Source organism: Chelonia mydas, chromosome 14, assembly GCF_015237465.2.
Source record: "Chelonia mydas isolate rCheMyd1 chromosome 14, rCheMyd1.pri.v2, whole genome shotgun sequence".
NCBI classification, from domain to species: Eukaryota; Metazoa; Chordata; order Testudines; family Cheloniidae; genus Chelonia; species Chelonia mydas.
Window position 1 is genome coordinate 621610 of NC_051254.2, and position 17663 is coordinate 639272.

At 48.2% G+C, this 17663-nt stretch overlaps 1 protein-coding gene across 3 annotated transcripts; it reads left to right on the forward strand.

Annotated features, from left to right (window-relative positions):
• Positions 1-3849: 3849 nt before the first annotated feature.
• Positions 3850-17503, forward strand: NOTUM (notum, palmitoleoyl-protein carboxylesterase). 3 transcript variants are annotated; one of them, XM_043528506.1, is made up of 12 exons: positions 3850-3950; positions 4750-5094; positions 6382-6434; positions 6877-6972; positions 10384-10444; positions 12186-12244; positions 13499-13601; positions 14206-14397; positions 15119-15219; positions 15335-15482; positions 16035-16082; positions 16195-17503. In XM_043528506.1, exons 2-12 carry the CDS (start codon positions 4766-4768, stop codon positions 16499-16501), a joined length of 1497 nt encoding a protein of 498 aa, XP_043384441.1. In that variant the 5' UTR covers positions 3850-3950; positions 4750-4765; the 3' UTR covers positions 16502-17503. The 3 variants fall into 3 exon arrangements, with proteins under 3 accessions (XP_043384441.1, XP_043384440.1, XP_037770518.1); XM_043528505.1 differs by having other exon boundaries at positions 3851-4019; XM_037914590.2 differs by lacking the exon at positions 3850-3950 and having other exon boundaries at positions 4067-5094; positions 16195-17502.
• The last annotated feature ends 160 nt before the right edge of the window (positions 17504-17663 follow it).

The window sequence follows — 17663 nt, forward strand, 5'->3', positions numbered from 1 at the left end:
GAGCCGTTAAAAGTCCAGTTGGCAGCACAGCGGAGGCCCGGGGCTAAGGCAGGCTCCCTGCCTGCCCTAGCTCTGCAGAGCTCTTGGAAGTGGCCACTAGGTCCCTGCAGCCCCTAGAAGCATGGGCGGCCAGGGTAGCTCCACACACTGCCCCCACCCCAAAGGCCAGCTCCGCAGCTCCCATTGGCCGGGAACCGCGACCAATGGGAGCTGCGGGGACGGTGCCTGCAGGCGCAAGGGTAGTGCACACAGTGAGGAGCTTCCCTGACTGCCCATGTTTCTAGGGCAGGGGTGGGAAAACTTTTAGGCCTGAGGGCCACATTGGGGTGCGAAACTGTATGGAGGGCTGGGTAGGGAAGGCTGTGCCTCCCCAAACAGCCTGCCCCCCGCCCCCTATCCACCCCGACCCATCCAACCCCCCTCCGCTCCTTGTCCCCTTACCACCCCCTCCCGGCACCCCCACCGCTAACTGCCCCCTGGGACCTCACCCCACCCCCTATCTAAACCTCCCTGCTCCCTGACTGCCCCCCCAGAACCTCTGCCCTATCCAACCGCCCCATTCCCTGCATCCAAACAGCCTTAACTCTCCCCTGCAAATACCATATAATTATGTGATTAAGGCATTTTAGTTCTTGTGGTCCCAGATTAGATTAAACTGATTTAAAAGTAGATGTTTTTCTTTTTCCCCTGATGGTGTCAATATATGGCAGAGTGGAGATTGTTTGGTTCATTGTGCACTTCCCTATCTGAATTTGTTTGTCTGTGTTTTAACAAATACATTTGTTAGTCTCTAAAGTGCCACAAGTACTACTCCTTTTCTTTTTGGGTTTTAAGTGTATTCCTTTTATAATCCATCGTTTGGGGATGTCATATTTTTTATCCTTAAATTATTGTTATGTGCTCTCAACCCTAACTCCATCTGAACATAGTTTTTCGTCTGGGATTTTTTTTTTAATTATTAAAAATGTCATACATGATGAATACTAACCCCTCTAAAACACACACACAAAGAAAATGCTACGGTGAGATAGTCCTCATGATCTGATACTAAATAATACCAAACTTAAATCACTTTTAAAATTTTAACTTTTAAGAACAATTCACCAGCATGCTAGAGAAGCGTATATCAGCCATAGCACACTGGCTAGTTAGGCTGGGTTTATAGCTGCTTTGCATCTCCATAGCAGCAAAAAAGAGTCAACGTGTACTGGTGGATCTGATCCTTAATTTGCTATTACTCTATTGGTTTAGAGGGCTACGTTACGGAGACTGGTGTTATGTAAAAGAAGAGGTTGGAGAGCTCAACATCTGCACTCTGAGGTCTTCCCCTATGCTCCTGTCTCAATTCCCCCAGACAGTGCTTCACTGTGTGCAGTGGAACCACTAGCGTGTGGCCATGGAACCTTCAAAGAGCAGCAGCATCAGATGGACTCATGAGAACTTTGGACACGAGTCCAGTCTTCCTCAGACCATCGATTAATTACAACCAATAGAACTGCTGTATGCAAATGATTTGTAGGGGAAGAGTGATCAGTGGAGTAAAAATGGACCCATTTAAGTTACCTGAGACATTGACCTGACTTTGCCTGTAGTCTATATAACCATAACAATTACACCCACCAGCCATTAATAACTTTAGCTTAATTACACCTAAATTTCTTCAAATGTAGCCTACAGATAAGGTTTAAGTGAAGTTTAACTATGAGGAAACTTTGATGAGTCTGTGCCATTCTGTTGTCAAGATAATTTGTGACAAATAAAAGTCTGATACAGATGCTACATATCTTAAAGGACCCATTTGAAAATTATTTTTAATAAACTAACAGATTTACTTGTAAATTCTCAAGGATTTTTTTCTGCACTCAGAGTGAACGCTGGAAGTTCAGAGAGGATACACTGTAGTTTTCATACAGAACAATGAGGTTGAATCTCTCAAAATGGAACTCAGCCTTCATGATGGAACCATGACTGGTGCCTCCATGAAGAAAGTTGCTGATTTGATTTGGGTATTTTTAATTTCCTTTTGTACGTATATGTACGGTGTTAGATTTTAACTGTACTGTCTGTATCCTGCATCCTTTTCTCACATGAGTAGTCCCACACTGATCTCAGGTCCCAACTCAAGGCACACCCCTCCTGATTGCCTGGCAGTGCAGACTCCCCAGCTGGCACTTCCTTGTTTGGGGAGCTATGCTGACCACTTACAGCGACTTTTCCACAGACAGCTTTGGTCTGCCCTGAGCTAGCCCCTTTGCTTTTGAGTGAGCTGGGGACTATGTCAAGACTTCAAAGAGAGTAACAGAGCCCAGAGAGCTATGACTGATATCACAGCTGGAGTGGGGTGCTGATGTTGTAGGGCAGAGAGGATCTAGTAGGCTCCAAAACTCGGAGATAACTCAGTGGTGCTCACAGCCCTACACCTTATGTGTGGTCTAACCATTGGCAGGGGCTCCCAAGGCACAAGCACTGGGCAGGCCCCCAGGTGGAAGGACTGGTGTAGGTTCTGGCCCCACAGCAGCAGCAAAATGCAGTGGCACTGGCTGTCCCACTGCCTATTCAGGTATGGCCCTGCAGTCCCCACCCATCATGGGGGGGCTGCAGGGCCAAACATGAGTGGTGCTGCAACCCTCATATGCCAGGCTGCAATGCCACTCACTCAATTTTGGCCCATGACTCCCAACATGGGGGAGTGGGGCCAACCCTAAGTGGGCAGGGGGGTGGCCAGCTCTGCTCCTCCTCGATGCAGCCATAGAGCCAGCTCCTTCACCACAGTTACCCCACTCTAGGGCCCTGCGTGGCCTTGCCCCAATTCCAGTAGCTCTCTGCTTGCAGGACTCGCTCAGAGAGTGCATCGAGCCTGCTTACAAGTATGGGGAGCTGCAGTTAGTGCCCACCCAGGGGAGCCAGCCGGGAGAGGGGCAGCGAGGAGCCTTGTGGGGAGGGGACAGACATGAGGAGGTTCTGTTTTGTGTACCATGTGAAAAAATTCTGGGGGTGCTATTGGGATAACTTCAAGTGAAATAGACAAAGGAGCCACCCTCACCAATAATTAAAGAGGTACTGACCATCCTTGGAGGGGGGATTCCATCTCTCAGATATAAGCCTGGGTGGCTTTTCCAGGCAACAAGCGTTTTCCTTTGAAATTGCAAAAGGACCAAATTACCTCCTCTCCACATCTAAACCCTGGGGAATATAACAGGCCCTTAGGGAGGACACAAGAGGGGCAGAATCGGAGCTAACCAAAGGCAGTTTCTTTCTCCTTTGAAAACCAGGAACACCTGTCCTGGGTCCCATCTCAACCTTCACCAAGCTCATTCTCTTCTCCCCCAAGCTCTGGTGCAGCAGAGCAGCCTCCATGACCCCATCTCATAGGAGAGAGACTCCAGGCACAGGGGCTGAAGGGGTCCCACTCCATACAGCACTCTGGATTGCTCAGCTCTAGCACCAGAGACAGAACCGGGTCTGCGCCTGGCCGCAGCCTCCGCTCCAGAGCCTGGTGAGCTCTGCAGCCCCAACTCCGGACCCTACCCCAGAGCCTTGGCCCGGCACGTTCCTCCAGGCCAGGGGAGGCCGGGGGCTCCTGGGTCCCACGCGGGGAGTTCATTCTGCCCTGCTGTTCCCCAGGCAGGTGCTGGCGGGAAGAGAGGAGCAATGGGAGCAGCCGCCTGCACCCCCTACAGTCCTGAACATTGAGGCCTTTGTTTCAAACTCCAATCAAACATCCAGAGCCGGGGAATCCTTCGGCTCCTGAATGGGGATCGGGCTGCCACACTCATTCGAGCAAGCCCTGCCAGCGTGCAAGAGTGGGAGGAGCAGTTCAGAGCCGCGCAGGGCCAGAGAGCCCCGGGAAGGGGGCACAGATCGAGCACTGCGGCAGGACAGGGGACAGAGAAGCGCCCTGGCAGGGGCAGGAGCCACTGGAGAAGCAGCCCGTGGAAATGTCCCAGGCCGTGAGTCTGCTCGCGGGGCTGGGGCGGGCGCGCGCAGCCCCACGCAGCGAGCCCAGCCGCGGACAGGAGGTGAGGGCGGCTGGGCACTTTCTCCCAGAGCAAAGAAGCCCGCCGAGACAGGGGGCCTGGCGGCGGGCGCGGGGCACTTCAAAGGCCTGTCGGGCTCCGCCCGCCCTGGAGCCCAGCGCCCCTGGGCTCGGGGAGCCGCCGCTGCCCCCCGCTGCGCATCGCAGCGCCCGGACAGGACGGGACGGGAGAGGCGGGGCAAGAGCCGGCAGAGCAAAGGCCGGAATCTCCTGGCAAGGAAACAGTAAAGCCCCCCCTCCGCCTGGATCCCAAGGGGCGGAGGGCAGGGCGGGGCTGGCCGGCTGCTGCCCCACGCGGCGCCCGCGCTGGCGGCGCCCCCGGCGGGCTCCCCGTGGCCCTCTGTCATGCGTGTGGTTTGGGACGAGAAGGAGAGTCCGTGCGCCAAGAAAAGCCGAGCGCCCCCGAGCCCCGCCGCAGAGCCCGGGCACCAGTCGCCGGCCCCCGCTAACTACGCCCAGGCGCTACCCTCGCCGCTCATTGGAGCGGGACTGAGCGGAGCGACCAGACCCTGCGCTGCCCTGGGAACAGCAGGAGCAGGCCCGGGCCAGAGACCCCAACTCCGGCCAGCACGGGGGAGACAGAGCCCGCGCAGCACTGCCCGCCCCCAGGGACTAGTTCCTCCGGGACCCGGAGCCCCCGCCAGTCTGCAGCCGAGCGGAGCAGGGGGCAGAGCCCGTCCGTGCGCCCAACTCCTCTGCTCCTTCCCCCGCAGGTGGCTCCGGGTCGCGATGGGCAGAGGAACCGTGCAAGTGCTGCTGCTCCTGGGACTGCTGCACTGGGGCCCCGGTGGCGAGGGCAGGAAGAACTGGAGACGGCGAGGGCAGCAGCCGGCGGCTGCGGCGGCAGCCCGGGAGCGGAGCGAAGCGACCGGGCAGCCCGTGGAGAGCTTCCCGCTGGACTTCACCGCCGTGGAAGGCAACATGGACAGTTTCATGGCTCAGATCAAGAGCCTGGCGCAGTCGTTGTATCCGTGCTCGGCCCAGAACCTGCACCACGAGCTGCGCCTCCATCTCCTGCTCAACAGCTCGGTCACCTGCAACGACGGCAGCCCGGCAGGGTGAGTGCGGGGCTGGGGTCCTCTCCAGAACATAACCAGCTCGAGCCTCCCCTGACCCTGGGGTAAGCCTGGTCCTGACCAGCCCCCAGCGCAGCCCTTCCCGATACACCCCCAGCCGGCGTCAGTTCCGAGTCCTGGCCTCTCTGCTCTCCCGCACTACAGGGGCCCTTTCATCTCTCCACGATTGGCTTCACGATTCTGCCCGCATTATCCTGCGCCCCAGAGCGGCCTCCTTGGAGGGCTCCTGCGGACTGAAAGGGATGCCGGAGAACCATCCCCAGAGATCTTGGGGAATGACCTACCCCACGCACCCCTGCTTCTCCAACTCCGGTCCTTTTCCTTTACTTCATCTCTTCCATGCTCATCTCCCATCCTGCTTCATTCACTTTACTAGAGCTACTTCATTCACATCTCTCGCAGGGACAGTGGTCTCTGTGCTTGCTTCCCAACCCTGAAGGCTGTGGGGTGTGGAAGGGAGGGTCAATGTCCTTCATTTTAACTTATCAGTAGTTTTCCAAAGTCCATTAGAATCCGAAGCATTTAAGGGCACATTCAAAGGCAGCCAAAGAAGTTCACAGACACAGGGGTGGAGAGGATGACATGGGGACACAGTCCTAAGAAAGAAAGCTGCCTGGGGCTATTTTACTTGATCCTGACTCCTTCTGCATTATCACTCGCCCTCATCTTCATCTCTCTTTTATTTTTACCCTCACCAGCATGAGGTAGTTAATTCAGGGAGCCAGCACTCTCCTCTGTTCATCTGAGTGTGTATAAGTGGGGATAATAATGCTTACCCACCTTGTAAAGTGCCTTGAGATCCTCTACTGGAAGAAGCCAGAGAAGTGCCAATTATTATTTATTATTATGATCGCTGGCCCTCTCCTATTCCTGCTTTATGTATATTAAAACAAAGTATGAACATTTTTGTCTAGCACTCAAACTCTGCTTCCACCTCGTGGTCATTACTAAAAACACAGCAAGCAACAGGTGGAATAACTCTTTCCTGCCTGGAAATTCTTAGGAATTCTAGGAATTTGTTTAATGCATTTATTTTGGAGACAGATAAAAGCCAATCTGCCTGGCTCAGGATCTCGGGGAAGGCCCTTTGATCAGAGGGTTTGGAGCTCTTCTGACAGTCTTCCTGTTTCTTACTCTTGTTCTTTAACCAAATATTTTATGTAACCCTCTTGATATTATAATGAGTTGGTGTATCAAAGAGCTTGTGGTTAAGCTAGTCAGTCTGCCTAATGAATTTAATGCTGCTTTCTCTGCTTGTTTTTTCTTCAGCTACTACCTCAAAGAATCGAAAGGCAGTAGAAGGTGGCTGCTGTTCCTGGAAGGTGAGCCTGGGTTATTTTTTATTTAAGCACAGGTCAAGCTTTTTAGCCTTTTTTGGTAAATGAAGAGGTGGGGGTAGGGGAGAGCTATCCAGCTGCTTTCTTCAAAGGCTGTGCAAAATGTGTGTGCTGGCTGCCTTCTGCATAACCAGTGTCTCCATCCTTCCACGCAACCCAATCACTTTGTCATATGCCTTCGCTGCCTGACAATTTAGTGCATTTCTTGGCCTCCTAACTACCCACCTGACCCTAATCAGAGCTTCTTAATCCAACTACTTCTTTCTTCGATTTCCTTTACCCACTGCTTGCACCATTCATCTCAGCCTGGAAATCCCATATTCTATTGTACACGTTCATCTCTTTCTCTCTGTGATACTTTGCCACTCCTTCCCTGAACAAAATGACAGCAAGGAATTGACTTGATTTTTTTTTTCTCATGACCCAGGGGGATGGTATTGCTTTAACAGAGAAAATTGTGATACCCGCTATGATACAATGAGGAGGCTGATGAGCTCCAAGGAGTGGCCCATTACCAAAACTGGTAAGTCTTTCTGTGCAGGGGGTAGAAACACCATTACACATTACATCTACCCTCTACACATAATAACAAAAGAAAAAAAGAAAGGGGGGATACACAGATTTTGCAGTGTAGTGTAGCAGAGTTCCTCACAACATACACTGTCACTTCCCCATAATTGCTCCTGTTCAGATATTAACACAATGTAATAGTCACATACATGCATTTGCCTGTACATGCATACACACTGCCATTAATTAGTATACATATGCACCTGCCCTTGCAGAAACATGAAAGCATATACATGTATGCATGTACACTTGCAGGGATGTCAACCTTCTTTGAACCCCCTTTAATTCTGCAATATCATTTTACAGATGGGACGACCAGTACTGCACACATCCCAGATAAAGGAGTATCATTGATTTATATATTGCCCTATGGGACCACATGGGAGACAAGAGTCTTTCAAAGTGTAGTCCAAGGTCTACACCGGGTGGGTGGGTTGTGGGTTACATATCACCCCCCTCCTCCAGCCCTGTGTAGATCAATCAAATATACAATATTCGGGGGGGGGTCCCTCCCTTTCTTCTCCCTCTGAGGTCCCAGAGGGAGCTATGGCAGGAGGACCACCATGGTAACATGGCTTTAATGTGCCAAGGAGCTAGAGTCAGTGGAGACAGACAAAAAGAAAAGGAGTACTTGTGGCACCTTAGAGACTAACTAATTTATTTAGTCTCTAAGGTGCCACAAGTACTCCTTTTCTTTTTGCGAATACAGACTAACACGGCTGTTACAATGGAGACAGACAGTGCCACCATGTGGATGGCCCTGACTTCCTGCAGATCCCCAGGGATCAGTGTGGTTCTCTGGGGATCTGTCAAGATTAGGGAAAAACACTGTCCTGACTCCTCACCGCCAATAGGATGAGGTGGAAGGGATCTCTGCAAGGAGATGCTCACACAGATTTCTTCCCTCTGAGACCCTTACCCTCATGTTGAAAGACCTGAGCCTTAGTCAGCAATTCTGCCCATAATGGATGAGCCACTCAAAGCCAGCAGCAGAATCTGTTTTGAAAATTGACGTTTAATGGTACATACTCTTATTTAGTGAATCTAGGTGCAATTTTTCTCTGTGCCCAAACTCCTCCTACTGCAGGATAGGGGCCGATCCATAACTGGCTCCCTGATTCTGCTCCAGTATTAGAGCAGCTGATGTGCTGCTTTAACCTATGGCACTGTCATAAGAGAAAGATAGCTATCCTCCATCTCCTAACATGTTGCCTAAACCTGGTGCAGGCACTGCCTCAGCTGCCTTTATGCCAACTGGAATTTCCCTCCACAAGGGGAATTTTCTGTTAGCCATTTTCAGCCAGAATCCATCTACTTCATGCTGCTGGGTAGTGGAAAGTAGATCATACCAGAAGATATGGGTTCTTGTGCTTAGCTTCTTGTAGTACTGGAAGCAATTACATCAGCTTCTCTTTAAATGCTTTTCTATTCTTGTTGTTTGGTGACTTCCCTTATCTTATTTTTATTTTCACCTCTCTCCCTCTGTATAATGGGGTGAATGATGCTTGATGCTCAAAGCATCAGATAAATGCCTAGAAATACAGATTACCAACCTTCCTTCCCCTCTTTCCTTTTTCTGGCTGCTGAGCTTCATACCCCACTGCTCCCTGATTGTGGGCCAAATTCAATGCTGCACCTTTCAGGAGGCACAGCACAGAAGGCACAGCACAGGAGGTGGGGAGCAAAGGTGAGCTATATACATCACATTTTCACTTCCCTAATTCTGAGCTTCTCTAAGAGGTGGCTTAACTCCCAGCATAAATTAGAGTAGTCCTAGGGGGTGCTTCAATTTATGGCGGCTTTGCATAGCTGACATAGCTACAGATGGAAATAACTGGAGTACTTTGCACTTGGGCCACTCCCCATCCAGCCCTCAATACACCAACCACAGCTCTCTCCCTGGCATGGCTCTACTTTGGGGACTGCACAGGAGAATGATGAAGGGCTGCCCACATCAGCTCTACGCTGCTCTTGCGTTGGAGGAATTTCCATCAGGGCCATTGAGGTTCCATTACATCACTAGAATGGTATAAATGGGTCATAGTGGAGGCCAGAATCTGGCTCTGTGTCTCCTACTTCTTTGGCCAGCCTCACTGGAACCTTTGGACTTCAATATTTCATCTGTTGTTCTTAAAGGGGTAATCATCATAACAGGCTCTTAGAAATTCTTGTACAATAATCTTGGCCTGTCAAATTTCCAGAAGAAATTCATTCACTGTAGTTTGTGGGAGAGGCCTTCACAGTGGGACGGACGGACGGACGGACGGACGGACGGACGGACGGACGGACGGACGGACACACACACACACACACGTAATTCACTTGGATCGGTTTATCTATCTCAGGTAGGCCTGGTCCTATGACTTGGAGGCCCCAAACTGCTGCAGATGGAAAACCAGATTGTGAGTTTCTGGGCCTCACCTGCCCTCCCATATGGCCTTGTGAAGGCCCCACCTTCCTTCCCATTCATCACTGCATAATATTCCTTTGGCATGTACAGTAGAACCTCAGAGTTATGAACACCTCAGGAACGGTGTTCATGAAATGTTCGTAACTCTGAACAAAATGTTATGGTTGTTCTTTCAAAAGTTTACAACTGAACATTGACTTAATACAGTTTTAAAATTTTACTATGCAGAAGAAAAATGTTGCTTTCCCCTTATTTTTTTGGTAGTTTATGTTTAACACTGTACTGTATTTGCATTTTTTTTTTGTCTCTGCTGCTGCCTCATTGTGTACTTCCGGTTCCAAATGAGGTGTGTGGTTGACTGGTCAGTTTGTAACTCTGGTGTTCACAACTCTGAGGTTCTACTATACTGCAGTTGCCTTTGTGAAGATGTAAGATTAGGGAAGCATTTAATGAATTTTTATTTTCTTTTAATACTGCTTAGAAGGTGGAGGTAACACCATGGATCTCCACATGTCTGTGGACCAGAGTTACTGAGTCAGCACAGGATTATGGGGTCTCTACGTTCCCTTGCCCTGTTTATACCAAGGGCTGATTGTACGTGTAGGTTCTTTCTCTCATTCACACAAATCCTATAATTGCTAGTATTGGAATTCACCTTCCAGAATTTAGGGGTTACAGGAAGAATGTACTTTTAAGTAGGTGCCACAGCGCCTCTTCATCATGAGGTAATAAGGCTTCTTGAAGTGCTGGGGTTCACGTCTGATGTGAATCAAGGGCTGAAAATCACATCCACCAAGATGTAGGCACAGACACATTTCTCTTTTTTCCTCCCACTTCACCAACGGCTATCAAAGTGTACCCCTTCTGTACGGCCAGAGCCCCCACACCAGGCTCATTCCTATTGCTTTAAAATCTGAGAACAGCGTTTGTATATTTCTTTTCATCCACCTGCAGGAACTGGGATCCTGTCATCACAGCCAGAAGAAAATCCGCACTGGTGGAACGCAAACATGGTGTAAGGAGGGGCACCAAGGGGAACAAGTTTATATTCCAAAAATTATGTACAAAGAGGCACCATGAGAGGAAAAGGGAAGGGGATTATACCCCAGACATGGTGTAAGAATGGGGAGTGGACCATGCAAACATGGTCTATTGCTTCCTAGGACAGCAAGAGCAGGGAGTGCTACTACGGCAGATAACATAATTAATCCTTGGTAAAAGGGAAAACCCTATATTGTTCCCTCTGTCTACCACTTCAGCTTTCCCAGGAGCGGTGTTGACAAGGTCCAGAGTGACCTGTGTCCATTTCAGCTGAAGGCATAGGTTGGTCTAATGATAAACCTCAAGAAAAACTGGGGAGATCCCAGAGGATATCCCCCAAAGGAATAAATTGGGAAATACCATATCAGGTCCTGTGGCTGGTGATGTGCCTGACAGTTCTCTGAGCTTTGGATGGCTACTTCTGTTCAGAGGGGAGACCTAGGAGGGGGAGGTTGGCTTGCTTGTGCTTATACATAGACCCTCTGGACTGCAGTGCTGCAAGAGGGGAAGAGAAGCAGATATAGGTGACAATTTCTATTGCAGCAGCTGGGGCCAAAAAGCTAAGAGATAGAAAAATAGTTCCATTCCTGCAGAGACATTTAATAACAATACTTAGCAATTACATAGGGTAGGTGAGTTCTTCCATTTTACATAGAGGGAAACTGAAGCACAAAGAAAAGCACTTGCCCAACGCTGCCCAAGTCAATGGAAAAGCCAGGATTAGAATTTAGATTTGTGCTCTAGAGCATGATGCCTCATAATTAGGGCTCCATGTTTGTCATGGAGGTCATGGAAGTCAGTGATTCCATGACTTCCTGTGACCTCCGTTACTTCTGCAGCGGCCAGTGTGGCTGATCCAGGGCTGCCCAAGCAGCTGGCCCCGAAGCCAGCTGCTCAGGAGGCCCTGGGGACAGCCACAGTGGCCACTGATTGAGTGGCTCTGCAGCCAGCCGCTCAGGCAACCCCGGAGCCAGCCACCATTGGAGCGGCCCCGGCCCTGGAGTCAGCCACACTGACCGTTGCTCTGGTGGCCCCTGGGACCATCTGAGCAGGGCCAATGCAGCTGGGCCTGGGGACTGTTTGAGCAGCAGTCCTGGAGGTGGCAGGAGCAGCTGCAGCTCCTGGCAGTCCCAGGGCGGCCGGAGCAGAGGCTGGCCCCCCAGGGCTTCCCCTGCAGTGGCGGCTGGAGCGGCTGCTGGCCCCCCAGGGCTCCTCCTCCGGCAGGAGCCGGAGCAGCCACTGGCCCTTTGGGGCTCCCCCCCACAGCTGGTGCCGTGGGCCCCTGGGGATCCCCCGCCCAGCAGCTGGTGCCATGGGCTCCACCCCCACCCCCCCCATAAGATTCAATCAGGTATTTATGGCATAAATCACTGACAGGTCACGGACAGTGATTTTTTTGTTTCCTGCCCGTGACCTGTCCATGACTTTTACTAAAAATACCCGTGATTAAATCGTAGCCGTAGTCAATTAGACCAATAAAAAGATTTCAGTAAAAAGGCTAACATCCAGAAGGGGAAAAAAAAAACAACTGTAACTGACGCCACTGGAGGTAATCCTTCCTTTGAGTATTCAAGGGGGTGGTATAAGCATCTCATTGAACAAAAAAACCGGTCCCTTCCCTTCTTCGCAGGATTTCCTTCCAGTTCCTTGACCCCAGCCTCACCCCGTGTATGTCAAGGGAAAATGAGTGCTCACAAACTTCTCATCTCTTGCAGTTTCATCCCCTATTGCTCAAGTGATGTTTGGAGTGGTGCCTCTTCCAAATCTGAAAAAAGTGAGTGCTGCCAATAGGCTGGCTGCCAGACAATCATCACACATTAGAGGATATGGCCTGATTTCTCTGAAATTATTCGAATGAGAGACAAGCTTTTTCCTGCTGAGAAGCAGGAAAGAATAACAAGTAACCTCCAGACAAAACATCCCTCTCCCCTCATCACATCCTGCAGGGACATGGTTCAGAGCCCCTGCATGCAGGGATGTCACAGATGTACATCTAGTCCCTGCAGGTTGCACCTGGAGTTCCTGAAGCAGCCTTTCCTTTTAGATAAGCCTCTCCCACCCTGCATACACTGCAAATTAAATGGAGTGGCTGGGGCACCATGGCTTGTAATGTGTCTTCTCATATTGCGGACCTGAGTGATAAGTGTAATGAATTCAGTCTCATTCTTGTCCCAAATGGATGTGAAGCTCACCCATTGTTGGGCAGGAGCTGCTTGCAATTTGGCCTGCAAGACAAAAACCTGTGCATTATAATATAATATGATGCTGCTGCCTGATGATACTGGTTTTGGATCAACACAATGTCACTGTGACAACAGTGCAACATTGTGATGTCTCCTTGGCACACACAGATGGACATTTCCTTATGCAGATAAAATTAAAGATCTTTAACATCCTGCAGATGAATCATGCCACCTCAGGATATGATGAGTCTTAAAAGATAACCAGAATTAGTACTTGGATGTGAGACCGCTACAGAAGACTAAAGGGGGCTTATTTTCTCACTTACACTGGATAAATCTCCATTGACTTTAGTCAAGTTATTCCTGACATAGCCTGGTGTAACTAAGAGGAGCATCAGCCCGAAGGTGCTGCACGAAGTAGTACTAGTAATTCAGCAGGACATATGCTTTCCTCTGAATCAGTGCTTGATCCAATGCCATACTGTCAGCCATTGTGCTGCTGGATGTGTCGTCTTTCCACTGATGTGAAATTGATATTCTGACCACTTGTGGGTGCCCACGACAGTTTTTGCAAGAACAGAGGCATTAGCTCTGGTGTCCTGGCCAAATTCCAAGTGAGATAATGAAATATTCTCCCTTTCTAAATTTCCCCTGTAGTTTCAATTGGCTATAATATTCTTTTTCACTTCCTATCCTGTTGTTCAGTATTGCTGTGCAACAGTTAAGCAGCTACTGTCTCTCACCTCAGAGCAACTGTGGGATGGGCATGAGTGAGGGAAGCCTCCTCAGCAAAGTTTTAGCCTACACCTCACAGTCCTATTGATGGTGAACTCTTTCTTTTCCAGATGAATATGCCTTCATGGGAGCCCTCATAATACAAGAGGTAGTAAAGGAGCTGGTGGGAAAAGGCCTTAATAATGCAAAGGTACTACTCCTGGCCGGAAGCAGGTAAGTGTCTGCATAAGATTGTCCTACAATGAAGAGATAAAGAATATGAAAGAGCAACTGCAATGGAGCACTGTCTTTACAGGAGATTAGTCATGGGAGATTAGTTCCCAGACACTGCCTGTAGGTGGTGCTACGAGGAGTGAGGCAGAAGCACTGGTAGGGGAAAGCTCGCACAAATACTCCTCTCAGCCTCTTCCTGTAAGAGCTGCAAAGGGAATGATGTAGAAATACTGGCTTTTGGTTCAGAGGAATTTATTTATGGGGAAAGAATATTAGACAATAATAGAAACAGATGGAAAATTTTGTCTCCAAATTTCAGGGTCTTTCTATTTTGAGCTGCCAAAGCTCTTGCTAATAACAGGAAAGAGCTATGCCAGAAAGAAGAAAATAAAATGGATGGCTTTTGGTTGCTGAACTAGTTAGCATTGATTTTATTTCTGAGAATTTATGAAGTGAGGAAATAACTTGCTGACTAGTGACTAGATTATGCCCTTACTGACTGGTCAAATTGCTCAATGCATCAAAACTGTAAAAGGAGTATGTATCGTAGCTGTCTTGCAACTATGTCAGGTCTGTAACTGAATTAGTGATCTTCTCATTGCAGTGCTGGGGGAACTGGGGTGCTTCTGAATGTGGATCGAGTAGCAGAGCAGCTGGAGGAGATGGGTTATCAAGGGATTCAGGTCCGAGGGCTGGCAGATTCTGGCTGGTTCCTGGATAATAAACAGTACCGCAGAACTGACTGTATTGATACCATAACCTGTGCCCCAACAGAAGCTATTAGGAGAGGAATCAGGTACAATAAACTATTCTAAATTACCCTTCCCCAAGAGCTAAGGATGAGGAGAAATCCTGAGGCAGGGCTCTGACACTCTTCCTGTCTTCCTTGCGTCCTTTTTGTATTTTTAAGATACCTATCACATGCCTCACCCTTTGTTAATGAGCTTCTACCTCTAAAGAAAAAAAACATCATTTCAAAGGCATATTCACGAGACTGTGTGACATTACAGACACTGTATTGAGTAACACAATACATTGATGTGACCTGACAGACACAGGGAAGAATGTTGCTGTTAATAAACTGAAATTGCCATCTCTCTAATGCTCCCATCACTGAGTATCTGATTGTTATTTAGGGGAAGGTGCCATACCCTAGGATCATAAAAGCAAGTGATGGGAAAAGTCCTATCAGAGTAGCCAGTCCACCTCCAGAACAGAGAGTATCACTGGCTAATGAAATGCCAGCTCTCCTCCTTCTCATTTATAAGTCAAGTTTGATTAAATAGTACTGCTTAATTTGATTAAATTCACACCTGCTTGCCTTCCAGCTGAATCAAGAAAGGTTAGCTCTGTTCTTCTGTGCACGGTTTTTTGCATTCACTGCTTCATTCGTGCACAGAGGACTCTCCAACTGCAACCAGCAAATGCCCCAGTGTTCTAGTGAATAGGAGATATTCCAAGCAGAATGAGACTGCATGGCACCATGGCACTAACCCCACCATTGCTATATCTTTCAGATATTGGAATGGCATTGTTCCTGAACGCTGCAAACTGCAGTTTAAAGAGGGAGAGGAATGGAATTGCTTTTTTGGCTATAAAATTTATCCCACTCTTCGATGTAAGTGCAAAAAGAAAGGCCTACCTGCCTGAGAGTCTGAAATTGGTCCTAGGCAGTTCCTTCATTTACTGCTGTTAACCTGATGAAGACTCTCTCCAATTCTTTTTCCCTCTAGGTCCAGTCTTTGTTGTGCAGTGGCTCTTTGATGAGGCCCAGCTCACTGTAGATAATGTGCACCTAACTGGACAGCCTGTCCAGGAGGGGCAGTGGCTCTACATCCAGAATCTGGGCCGGGAGCTAAGAAATACCCTGAAGGATGTGACGTGAGTACTGCAGTAGGAAAAGCTGGGGTGTTTTTCCCCCTAAGAGAAGTCCTGCATAAGCTGTTTTGTGGGAAGTTCACAATGGCTCTCTTGATACCAATGTGATTTATTTGGTATCTGTACCTAATCTGCATCAGGAAACATGCTCTTAACATATCTGAAAAAAAATGAGGCGGGAACAGAGTTCTACAGGGGTGTTTTAAGAGACACTGATCATAAAACACCCCGGCAACAGGTGAAAGGATGACATGAAGCCTCTCGTATGTCTTAGATGCTTCATGCTAGATCAGCTGTTCATGGGAGTCACTGTAGCACCTATGAGCCCCTATAAATGCACCCAACCAATAAGCTATGGAAACGTGCCATTTTCTGAAACTTCCATCCTGTTCTAGTCTATTCAGATTCTTATATCATGCCCAGCACTGTGGTATCCAAGCATCATGCCAGGGACAGCAGAACTTCTAGCCAATTCCAGGACAGGGGCAGAAATTATCTGTGAGATGAGTCACCTTTTTGCCTTCTCACCATACCTGATCTGTGTTTTCCTTTCAGTGCTAGTTTCGCTCCAGCATGTTTGTCTCATGAGATCATTACGCGCAAGTAAGTGTCTCTCTTCACGGAGTCTATGAAATGTCATGAGTTAGCAAGAAAGGGAATATGGTAATACTGATACCCTAACCCACTGATACAATCTTTTGGTTTGATTTTGCAGTCACTGGACAGACATTCAGGTGAAAGGAACTTCGTTACCCCGTGCCCTGCATTGCTGGGACCGCAGCCTGCATGACAGCAACAAAAATGGGAAAGCCCCTTTGAAGGGTTGCCCAATCCACCTGATTGACAGCTGTCCCTGGCCCCACTGTAACCCCTCATGCCCTACCATCCGGGACCAGTTTACGGGGCAGGAGATGAATGTGATCCAGTTCCTCATGCACATGGGTTTTGATGTTCAGAAGATGGCACAGCAACAGGGCCTGGAGCCCAGTAAACTTCTGGGGATGCTGAGCAGTGATAGCTAGAAAGGGTTCTCTATGAAAGGGCAGAATGATCAGATAAGGAGAGGGAGCCTCTAAGCTTCTCTCCCAAACTCTTTAACCTTCTCCATTCTCATGCAGGCACACTTACACACATGCACACTCACAAGCACACTTAGTGTGTGTCAAGAAAAAAAAAAAGAACAGATTCTTGCTTACACCATTTGACTGAACCTCATTACCTCTAAACTTCAGGGCCTAGTCTTGGCTGTTCAGAATCTCTTTCTGTGATACACAAGGTGGCCTGAAGCAGGGAGCAGCAATGCCATAAACACCAGCTTTGAGAACCCTTCCCAAGAGCTAAAAGGACTCTTACCCTTGCTGAGAATGTTTCACATCATAGACTTACAACATATGGTGAAAAAAGCACTGGATTTTTTTGTCCAATTAGAAGTGAAGGATTACATGACTTCCTAGAGGTCAACATCTCATGATGTATCATAATGTACAAACCAAGGACATGTGCTAGGAACGGACACTCTTATACTCAATTTACTTTTTTATTATTTTATAAAATGACTTTTTTATTACTTATTTTTAAAAAAATTAAGCAAGAAATATAAAATTAATGATATTGTTTTGTAACATATTTTTTTTAAATAATGAAAAAACCTCCTGCTACTATGGCAATGTGGGCATATTTATTTTAATATGTAAATGCTATTTATAAGGGCTGACCAGAGAACTGCTCATATGTCTTAGTAAAGTTTTAAATACTACTCCTGGGGATGGGGTTTTCTTCTGATCACATGTGTGGGAGAGGGCAGTATTGGCATTATTATAATTATTATTAGATTCCAATGTTCCCCTTGTAATATGTTTGTTGTTATTTCTGGAATGGAAAGGATGTAATGCACGGTCTAGTTACAGAACTTGGTAGTCAGAATTCACTATGGCACTGATTAATACAGGATCACAGTTCCAGACTATGAGCAGAGCTGAAACTCAAGTAAATAGTTTCAAATATTAAGTGTTTAAAAATCTTTACATTCATAGATTCTAGGGCCAGAAGGAAGCACTCTGATCATCTAGTCTGACCTCCTGTAGAACACAAGCCTCTGCAAAATCATTCCTAGAGCAGATCCTTTAGAAAAACATTCAAACTTGATTTAAAAATGGTCAGTGATAGAGAATCCACCTTGACGCT

Bases quoted from the DNA above. Each gene is read 5' to 3' on its own strand.
- NOTUM (XM_037914590.2), top strand. From the start codon at position 4,382: ATGCGTGTGGTTTGGGACGAGAAGGAGAGTCCGTGCGCCAAGAAAAGC. The intron at 6,973-10,383 runs GTAAGTCTTTCT...ATCCACCTGCAG, and splicing joins GTGGCCCATTACCAAAACTG to GAACTGGGATCCTGTCATCA. The intron at 15,220-15,334 runs GTAAGTGCAAAA...TTTTCCCTCTAG, and splicing joins AATTTATCCCACTCTTCGAT to GTCCAGTCTTTGTTGTGCAG.